General features: G+C 32.4%; 2 protein-coding genes and 1 long non-coding RNA gene across 3 annotated transcripts in view; 2 read left to right on the forward strand and 1 right to left on the reverse strand.

The window, feature by feature from the left end:
- The first annotated feature begins 135 nt into the window (after window positions 1-135).
- LOC116771783 (uncharacterized) lies at window positions 136-5603 on the forward strand. The gene is made up of 7 exons (XM_032663750.2): window positions 136-510; window positions 617-892; window positions 1247-1588; window positions 1710-2062; window positions 2132-4747; window positions 4825-4933; window positions 5005-5603. Exons 1-7 carry the CDS (start codon window positions 232-234, stop codon window positions 5539-5541), a joined length of 4512 nt encoding a protein of 1503 aa, XP_032519641.2. The 5' UTR covers window positions 136-231; the 3' UTR covers window positions 5542-5603.
- On the reverse strand, window positions 5528-6502 carry LOC133320310 (uncharacterized). The gene is made up of 2 exons (XR_009753702.1): window positions 6144-6502; window positions 5528-5705 (listed from the first exon to the last, which is right to left on the reverse strand). It is a non-coding gene; the product is annotated as an uncharacterized LOC133320310 (long non-coding RNA).
- Window positions 6503-7096: 594 nt separating this feature from the next.
- LOC116771639 (cAMP-dependent protein kinase type II regulatory subunit) overlaps window positions 7097-10561 on the forward strand; it is a 13373-nt gene continuing 9908 nt past the window's right edge. The window contains exons 1-3 of the mRNA XM_032663528.2: window positions 7097-7668; window positions 9197-9387; window positions 10371-10508. Coding sequence (XP_032519419.1) covers window positions 7455-7668; window positions 9197-9387; window positions 10371-10508 — 543 coding nt within the window. The 5' untranslated portion in view covers window positions 7097-7454. The remainder of the gene's footprint in view (window positions 7669-9196; window positions 9388-10370; window positions 10509-10561) is intronic.

Below are 10561 nucleotides of genomic sequence, written 5' to 3' on the forward strand. Positions count from 1 at the left end.
ATATTTAAAACAATGATTTTTTTTAAATATCATTATATTTAGAACAATTAATATTCTGCTTATTTCTTAACTGTAAAAGTCAACTGTCAAGTGTCAAACAAAGGTTCATTTTGACAGGTGACAAGATGTGTCTAATAATTTAACTTAAAACTTCATAAATCATAATGCATAATATGTTTTGTTAACATTTCCAGCATATGAACATATTTTATTAAAAAAATAATTTAAATTATGGCTTCCGAAGCAATATTTACCTTTAATTACAAACAGTGTTTAATAGATGAAATAGCTTTGGAAGGCCTCGAGGGTACAGGATTAGATTTATTATGGAGACGGCTAGAAAAACGAATTTCATCTGAAATAACCCTAAAAATGAAAATAAGATTCTGGAATTACATCCTCGCATCAGAATCAATTTCAGTTTATGAGTTAAAAACCTCACCTCCCTTCATTGAAATATTAGATCGTTTTACGATTATTGATGAAAACACTGGGAATCTTTTGGATCCTGTAAGTAATGTACATAAATTAACATATCAACCTATCATGTTACCGTTTTTCAATTTGAATACTTTTAAGTAATCAAAAAATAAAGTTGTTATTATTCAAATTTTAGCCAGATTACCTAGATGGACCATATGAATTTCAAAGTATTGATAATGAATATGGATCTTGCATTAATTTTAACACCAGAAAACAATTGCCCAAGGATGCATTAAAGATGATTAGCTATGAAGAAACAGTTTCGAAATATGGAGACAAATTAATCCTTGTTGCCTCTTTAGAAGAACGCTGGAAAGCTTTAGCACCCCATCTACCAATAATGTATTTGAACCAACTAACTCCGGTACACTTCTGTTTGTTGGAACTTATTGGAAAATCAAGACATAATGTAAGTATTCTAAAAGTATTACACAAACATACATACTAGAAACAATGTCGCACATATACCAAACCTGCATTGTTCTTAAACAAAAGCTTTGGTTTTGACAAATTTTATATTTACCTAAGTCATATATATACAAATAACACTTATTTGTCAATTATCCTAAAGACATGTACACTCTATAAAATTACGTGTTATTCACTTCCTTAAACCATTTTCTTCTAATACATTAAAGTTATAACAAATCTTATGATTCACTTGGGATAAATCCGTGTAAATAAATAAACACCTCCATATTATTTTTCTATTTTCAATCATATATTATCCTCTTTATTTAACTTGATATGTTATAAATTTCAGGGCCAAATGACTGTTGGGAAAACTAATTTAAGCAAAGTAGTGAAAGATGCAAAACTGTTGTTTTATAATAGAACTGTCTTACAAAAATTTGATCTCATAAAAGTGCAATACTCCACACAAGTTGTGGGCGGCAGAGCTTTAAAGAGTATATTACTAAGATTGAATAGGTTCTACCAACCTACATTGTGTACTCAGCCTAAGATTGGCAAACTTCATAATATCATTAACTATCTGTTAGAAGCACCAGATTATTCTGAACAAACTGACGTTATGATCAAAAAAGGTTTATTAACTCCACCACAAAGCAAGAGATTACAAAAAACTATTAACATATTTAACTTTGTAAGTTTTAATTTATTGTTATGATAAGGACATTCACATGTTATACCAATTGAATGAAAATGTTGCCATAATTTTTGACACCAATCTATTTCTTTTCTCTTATTTCACATTAACATTATAGGAAGAAAAAGACATAATAATAAACCGTGGTGAAAATTCTAAAATGGAACCTTCAAGACACACTGTGAAAAGGAAATGTATATCTCTCAACTGTCAGAGCGATGAGTCCCAATCAGATGAGGAAAGTAATGAAAATGATAGAAATTTAAAATGCCAGTATAAAGTGGGAGTTAATTTGGGGAGGCAGGCATATGAATGTTTCTTGGCAGCGGGTCTTAAAGGTCTGACCCAAATTGATATAGCACAGCTTTTGGGTATAGAGTTTTATACAAGCCGGACCATATGTAGAGTTTTCAAAGCAAGAAAAATTGTGAGAGAGTTCCTCGAAGATAAGGGTAGACAGAGAACCGCTAGGTAAGTTCTTTTATAGGTTATGAAAAATTCATATTATAACAAAATGTCTGATTAAACACTTTTTTTTAGATATATTGCAATAGCTGCTACTAAAGATATTGACAAACAGTATGCCAAAGAAAAAAGCAAATTCTTGGAACACTGTAATAAAAGAAGTAAAGATAAAAATAAAAGCAAAGGTGATTTAAGTTCTGACTCCGAAAGCGAAGTACCATTGAAAAAGATAAAGAAAGCCAAAGAAAACACTCCAGTGAACGAAACTAAGCAGGATATTACAGAAGTTAAAATCATGGAAGGATGCGAAAACGTGACAGAGTCTTTATTAAACCAAAAAAAGAATCCTACTCTAAGGCAGTTGAAATTCGCAAACGGTATTATAAAAGTCGTGCAAGATAGGAAATATGTGATGGGGTTCCAGGTGCTAAGCAATTTGGTTGCCAAAGAAACAGGCGAACCGCCGATGGATACGAAGGCGCTCAAAATATTTACCCAAAAGCTAGTAGCTGATGGGCAGCTCAAGATATTAAAGATAAAAAGGCCAAGCGTCAACGGCTTAACCTGCAATATATTTATTTGCGCGCCACACATTAAAGCCTCCAACCCCATCATACGAGCAAAATACAAGGAGATCTGCGCCAGATCGGAAATTAGCAAGAAAGCTAAACTGCACAAATCGACACCTAGGAATATAAGGCCGGTGACACACTTCACATATCCTAGGTACATGAAAATTCAGAAACTACACGAGTTCTTGACACAGCTGGTTTACTTCAATGAGAGTAGCTGTAAAGATAGTATTAATGGTATCTCCTCACTGATGAGTATTATACCGGAAATGACAGTTGAACTGGCTTTGGGTCACATAAGCCATATGGACGAAACTGATATAAATTATATCAAAACCGCAGCCTTTTCACTGGACGATAAGGTCAAAGACGCTCCGATACGACTGAATCGAATAATATTACAATCGAGGAGCTTAATAAATTCCTTGAAGGTTGTTTTAAAAGTTCTAGCGCTATTAGGTCTTATTCAATTAGTCCATCAGACTACAGTGCCTATCAACAGAGATGCTACTGACGTTTTCTATGTTAATCGTCACGCGAAGATTATAAACACCATGGGAAAATGGCCGCAACCGAATATCGATAAAACTGTTTTAGAAAAATCATATCATTTCAAAAAGTCCGAAGACGTTCAGGAATATTGGAGCGATGTACACGATATAAGCATCAACACTACGATAAATGTACCGAGGAGGCAGCAATATAAATTATGTATACCAGTGAGAAACGAACAGAACCTCACTAATTACGACACAGGGGAAATATTTGGTGATGGTTTGGGACCTTGTGGTTTCGACTCTAGTATATACATGGATATAGCCAGGCTATGGCGATCGTTTATGATAAAAAATCACACTAAGAAAAAATTGCGCAAACCAAAAGTCAAAAAGGTTAAGAAGAAATCATCCGCTCCTGCGGAAAGTAAAACTAAAATAAAAAGTATAAAGAACGAAAATAATGCAATTAAAATAAAAGATTTCATGAATATACGGAAAAGACAGCTCGATTCGCATATAAAGTGGTCCAACTTCGAAGACAGGATATTAATGATGTGTAAAGCGGCTGTCACTATAATGAGTCCAGTGTCACAACCAGGATGCTTAAGGGTTAGGAATATTGTCGCCAAAGACTTGCTTTCAATATTCGATCCGAGAAAAACAGCAGCCATTTGTCACAAAAGAGCCATCATCCTAGAAACGAATTCAACTTTGGCACACGAGAAAGACTGTATCCTAAACGAATTAAGGTGTCATAGAAACCTGATACAAAAGTACGAAGGTCTCTTAAGAGTTTTAAGACTTAGAAACTACGCAAATCTGTCAAAATATGTAAACGAATCAAGATTGCCGCTGTTGCAATTGATCTGGATTATAGCTCAGATCGCGGAGACTAAGCCTTTCAATAGGAGAATGCCGTGTATGGCAATCGACCTCAAAGATTTTAATAAGAAATACAACATATCACCGTCGTCGGCGAACAGAGCTTACAACTTATATAGAACACCGACGTCTTCGAGACCCGAATTCGCTATATTAAAAGAGGCCATCATTATGACCATAATGCTGTCATTGGACGAGCCAGTAAATAAGAAAATGGGGAAAAAGATATTTTCAATTTTTAATGTTTACGACGAGCCCATGCTTAGAAGTGCCATACAACAGCTGAGAAAAAGTGGAGCGATCGCTGCCAGAGACAAAATGATCAACAGCCAATTGAAGAAAGAACATTGCGAAGACATAGTCCAAACTATGTATAAAATAGCCATGATGTACAGAAGAAAATGGATGAGCCATCTGGAGCCAGAGTTTTTGGACAGTCTTTCAGAGTTACTTAGCAGCAAAATACCGCACAACGGTTTGAAAGGATCCTGCGATATCAATTGTCTGTTATGCGAAACGTACAGCCATGATGTTATAGATATCGTCTCTGACACGATACCCGTAGTGACGGGTTCCGCGGGATCTATATTGCAGGAGGAACAGTTAAATGTCATCGACATTGAAACTAAATTCAAATTAAAGTCCGGCCTCCTTGGATGGAAAAACAAATCTAACGTAGAAACATTTTCTGAACTATATCATAATATCGGCTATGATGGGATATTTGAAAACTTAATAAGGTTTGTTTATATACAAAGTCAAAAATGATATTATTGTAAATTAGTACTCGTTTTCATTATTATTATTTTTTGTACAGGAAATCTATTGTGGATTACTCAAAGACTGAGGAAATTGATGAGATGGACAATATAATACAATTTTTGGAAGAAAAGGAATCGAAGGGTTGCACATTTAAAGAATTGGATGTATGTTTTTTTTTATAATTCTAATAGCAAACATATAATAAACATCTACAAAAATAGTTATTTCGTTTCAGGAGAAAATACCTGATGACCAGAACACATTAGTTAAAAGATTATTAGATCTTGAGAGCAAAGAAATCGTAAAGAGGGTTGGGCTTTACGAAAACGTGATTGTGCTGAAGAAATACGCGAAACCCTACTTATTGTTTGTACCTAAAAACCTTTACATGATACCAACGCCCTGGCTGACCTTAAAGGCCGAGATTCAGAAGGACGTATTTTTCAAATGGGCGGGCGTTATAATGAACAAAGTATTCGAGTGCCCCGGCTGCTCAGTAGCATTCATCAGCAATAGTATAGAATACATAACATATAGAAGCGTCCAAGAAGTATGTATGTTCCTAGAACAGACCAAATGCGTGGAACTGGTCGGTGTGGAGAAGAAGGACACAGATCTGTTCACAGAGGAAGATTACAACTGGGTACCGGAGTTATACGAGTTTAATCCTTACGAATCACCAGATAACATTCTAGTAGTCCCCGTTAAGGATTGTTTAAGCAAATATGCTTATATAAGAAGCAAAATATTAAACGACATTGAACTGTCATAATCATTTGTTTTATTGTATTATTTTTATTAACATATATAAATAGTGAAAATGCAACAATCGTCTGATGTTTATGGTCATTTCAAAGTTATCTTTTTCCTTGCGTATTTGCAATAATAAACTTAAACAGTAACCCATCCTTCTATTGTTCCTCGTCTTACTCCTACCTGAGGAAAGAACCAGAAATGATTGACGTGTCCCTTCCTTTCGCGGGGGTATCAAAATGTATTATTTGCTTCGATATATGCAACATATGACATATATTAGATAAATATTTAATACGTGATAAAAACACGTTCATATGTATTTATGCTACCACAGAGTAAAATTATTGTATAGTTTATTACGTATTTTTGCGATGAGTCCCTGAAATGTTAATAGTATTATAAGAACTCCTGAATATTACTTCTACTAAAAGTATAAACCAAATTAAATATACATTAAAAAAAAATTATTGTTTCGTTATCTTCATATTTATAAGGATCCTTTGCTGACATCAAGTCAAAATTTAGACTTCAGTTTCATGTAAAACTAAAAAACCATGAAAAAAAAATTCTAAAAGGTATTTCCAAATATGTTTTCGCATAATTAATTGAAACGATTACCTATTCAAAATCTTGCAACCAAGCCATAAAACCTTATATGTACTTTCAACAAATGTGTACCACTCAGGTAATTTTCGACCATAAACCTGCAATAATAACATTTTTATTTCACATTTAAAAAATATATAATTTGCCAAATAATAAATAACGTTATCTGAAATTGATTGATCTAATTTTGTTAGAGCGAAATTTTTTTCCACCACCTTATATTTTTCTATCCATCTATCGTGGGTCGAATTACAGCAGAGGTCGGAGTAATGGTAAGTGGAAAACTTAGTAGATAAGAACAATATGGTGGTAATAACAGCTCACACTAAGTCTATACAGAATTATAAGCCAATTTATTCGAGAAGTCTATTTCAATACCCTAAGAAAAAGTTTATTTGTTTATTTGTAAGTATTTCACTTGCATATTGGGTTTAAAAAAACACACGCTTTTGGTTTTATTTAAACATTTCCTAACTGTCTGTCTTTTTAACAATTTGTATTATTTTTTTTTTGCTATATTCTAAAATAGGTTTTTATTTTTATTTTTGTCGAACGTAGTATAAATTATTATAAGTACACCCTTTAGAAACGATGTAAAAATATTGAAAATTTAATACATTGGGATATTATTTTAAAATGCCAGTATAAAAACGTTATAATTGAACTAATATAATTTTTTCTTTTTCTTTAGAAAAATTATACATAAAAGATAAGTAAAATACAAAAAAATTGAATTACACATTAAAATTATTTAGAAAATGATGACATTGGTTAAATTTAAGCTCACATGGACTTTTTTAAATAAATAATCTTTTATTATTATAAATGTGTAAGATCTTATTTAAAAATTATTATATAAACATTGACGTTGTTTGAGCCTTGCAATGTCATTTTTATTTAAGGCTGTTTGAAAGGATTAGAAAAGATCTATGGTCAAAAATTTTTAACTGGCAATGAAAATTTGAAACTAGGCGAGCGATTAGTAGTATAGAGAAGTAGGGCAATCCAGATTTCGCCATTTTTACTTTTCAGTGAAAGGAGAATTTATAATTGTCAGGCTGGAGGGCGAAGAATATTTTGAAAAAAGTGTGTCATTACATTTAATTATTTATAGTCAGGACTCTTATTTGAGAAAATATTTATATAATAGTGTGGTTTTGTTTATTACTAACTTTTGTATGTAGTGCTACTTCCCCGTACTAAGATTGCTCTTTGCTGTCGCTTAGCTTATTCAATGGCTATGATATCGAAATTTTAATCTGGTGAGTCGCTGTGACGTTCTCCGAGGGATAGTTACAAGAAAGAGACGTGACGCGGTTAGAAATGAGCAGGCCTCAAGGCGGACGAATCCAAGTCCCGGATGACCTTAGAGAGATCTTACTAGAATTCACCATAAGTTATCTATTGGAGCAGCCGGGAGACGTTATCAACTACGCTGTTGAGTTCTTCACAAGGTTACAGAACAATCGGACCACGACGATAGTGCGAGGTCCGTCGGCGGGCACTCCCGATGAATCCATAATATCAGACGAAGAAGGTACATATTTCTCCATATTCCCATACAATTCCGTAAAAATATCGCCAAGTTTTGCGGTGTTAGGGCTGCAACATTGAACATGATTTCCATATGAATTAGAAGTACGTAATAACAGATTATTAAGTAATGATTTCACTCAAGACTGACTTAGCCAACCTATTCTACAGGTCTTGAATGTTAAATTTGTTATACAATCTGTTGCACAAAAATGTGTTTTAGTATAAAGATGTGCCTATATTACGAAATAATGGTGTTATGCTACATTATATACAACAGTTAAACAATATTAAAAGTAATATGTAGTAGATATTTGCTTTCTGCTGATACTTGCTAATGCACTGTAGTAATAGTGTATATACATTTTTATTAGTCTCAATCACTTTATAAGCTAAATGTTAGTCTACTTATTCCCAACATAAAAGTCCCCTGAATTACATATTACATAAAGATAAAATTTCATCATACAGAGCTATTTACATTTAAACAAATGGTACAGAAATTATTTTGTATATTTAGTTGAGAACAGCTGGTTATATGGCCTATACTTTTGCACATTTGTGTTTAGTTTACTTTGAAGGCTGGCAGTATGCCATGGCTAATTATTATAATGATATATGCTATACTGCCATTTGTATAAAATAAAAGAAGCCAACTTGAAAATTACATAGCATTCACTTTAAAACACTAACATGTCACTAATATTCATATGAAAAGATTGATATTTTTTTTAAAAATCCACACACACAGATTTAGAGCTTAATGATTTTGTTGAGTGATAAATCTCATGTGTTTACTATGCCGTGATCTCATTTATGTGTTTTGTTTTTTAAAGCTTTGAAGTTGTGTGATGATGAAATTGGCTTATTTTTTATGTTCAAGTCTCACTCCAGTGGACGTGATGCAGATGTCCGTCTATTCTATATTATTTTTACCAAAAATTTTATTGAGTTACACTTAGGATAATGAAAAGAACAGATGTTAACGAAACCTTGAATATTATTTGAATATGATATTCTCAACCGTGTTATAATTTTTCATACATGTTTGTTGTATATATTACATACATAGAATTTTAGTCATGTTTTTGATTAATTTATATGTTGATATCTGTAAAATCTCATTTCAGTATGGTACTAAATACAGCAAAGTTTTAGATACTGATTATTAAATTTAATACATAACTAGTTATGAGATTGTTACTACTTATGCAAATTTTTAGAATGAATTAAATAAATTTTACTTAATGCTTAAGTCCAATATAAGTTTGTAATGAGGTTGTATGCAAAAATATTCACCAATATATAGATAAAAAAAAAATTAGCATAACTATAAATTCATATACAAATTAGTTGTATAAATATAGCTGTTTATTGTACATTTATAGTTTTCACAATATAAACTCACCGATAGAACGTAACAGCTTATAAGCCGAGATGTAGCTCTTCGGTAATTGGAATCTAGGTTCTAGTAATTAATTTATAAGCTCAGTCCTTAGATGTGCATTGTGATATATGTTTTGATAACTCAGAGCCGCCGGTGGCGCGCTTCAATAACCGTCGTAAATCTGTGTTCGCTGAGACTTACGATCCCGAAGAGGATGATTCCGATGAGGGGGCTCCGGCAGTGTTCCCTAAATCCGATGCTCAAAGAGCTCGCCTCGCTGATGCCGTACGCGGTATACTACTCTTCCGCTCATTAGACGCTCAGCAGATGCAACAAGTATGTAATATATAATAACATAATTCTATTCTAGAAAATATCTCATGAAAAATCTTTCATAATTTATTTTTTTTTTTATAAACATATGTTTTGTGTAAATAATGTTTTAGAAATGAAAATTGTACCAAGGTATTAACATTTAAATAGAACTTGTCTGTTGAGCTTCAGATATATGCGATGCAAATTGTAGAGAAAATACTCGTTGGATGTTTAATGATAGTTTTATAAATGCATTATGCACGTCGTAAAATATTATTAACGTTATGTGTGTCAAGGGGATATCAAATGCTCTTTGATTTTGTCCTATGTAAACATAAAAATATAGATATTAGTGTGACGAAAAGCTGTACTTCGGAACGTAAATTATGTTTTGGCAGAATTTCATTTCTTGTAATTTTCCTAGGATTTATCACTTTCGAAGTTTTTCACATATATATATATATATATTTCAGAACGATGACAGTACACCTGTTTGTATATATTTAGACTTGATTTGGTGTTTTTTTTTTATATATTTAAAAAAAATGTAAACTATAAGAAGTCCATTATTTTAATTCATAGAAATGAATCAAATGAGTTTTTTTGTTTGAAATATAATTGTCTCCCTTTGTATCCAAAGAGAATCAATTTAATTTTTCAACTTGCATCCCATATATTATTACATTCTCTAATGTTATATACACTAGCTGATACAGTGGCTTCGTCCGCGCTGCCTGATATATTAAAAAAGTTTACGTATGCTCAAGAAAACACCGAACGCGCAGAGATTATATATTGTTTGGGGTCTTAAAACTTTAAGAACTTTATATCATACTGAGACATTATTATTCAAGCAGATTAGATCAAATGTCAAACTAAATCTAACCAGGACTTGTAATTGTATATAAATATATATTATTTTATTCATATAAAAATTATTCAGAAATATTTCTCAATGTTATTTGTGCTAACATATTGTCTTAAATGTCTATTCTATATGTTAGGTTTTGGACGCAATGTTTGAGAAGCGTTCAGAGCCCGGTGAGTACGTGATCCGCCAGGGTGATGATGGAGATAACTTCTACGTCATAGAGAACGGCGTCTTTGATGTACTGGTCACGGGGGACGATGGCGTGGAGAAGGTGGGTTCGCGTTACTTGTCTTACATTAAAAGTTTTTAATAATTTATACAGTA

Source organism: Danaus plexippus, assembly GCF_018135715.1.
Source record: "Danaus plexippus chromosome 16 unlocalized genomic scaffold, MEX_DaPlex mxdp_31, whole genome shotgun sequence".
Classification (NCBI taxonomy): Eukaryota; Metazoa; Arthropoda; class Insecta; order Lepidoptera; family Nymphalidae; genus Danaus; species Danaus plexippus.

What these genes read in the sequence shown, in the direction of transcription:
- LOC116771783 (XM_032663750.2), top strand. Translation starts at nt 232, where the DNA reads ATGGCTTCCGAAGCAATATTTACCTTTAATTACAAACAGTGTTTAATA. An exon ending in TTGGAAAATCAAGACATAAT is followed by an intron (nt 893 to 1,246) that starts GTAAGTATTCTA and finishes TATAAATTTCAG; the next exon opens with GGCCAAATGACTGTTGGGAA. An exon ending in ATATTTGAAAACTTAATAAG is followed by an intron (nt 4,748 to 4,824) that starts GTTTGTTTATAT and finishes TTTTTTGTACAG; the next exon opens with GAAATCTATTGTGGATTACT.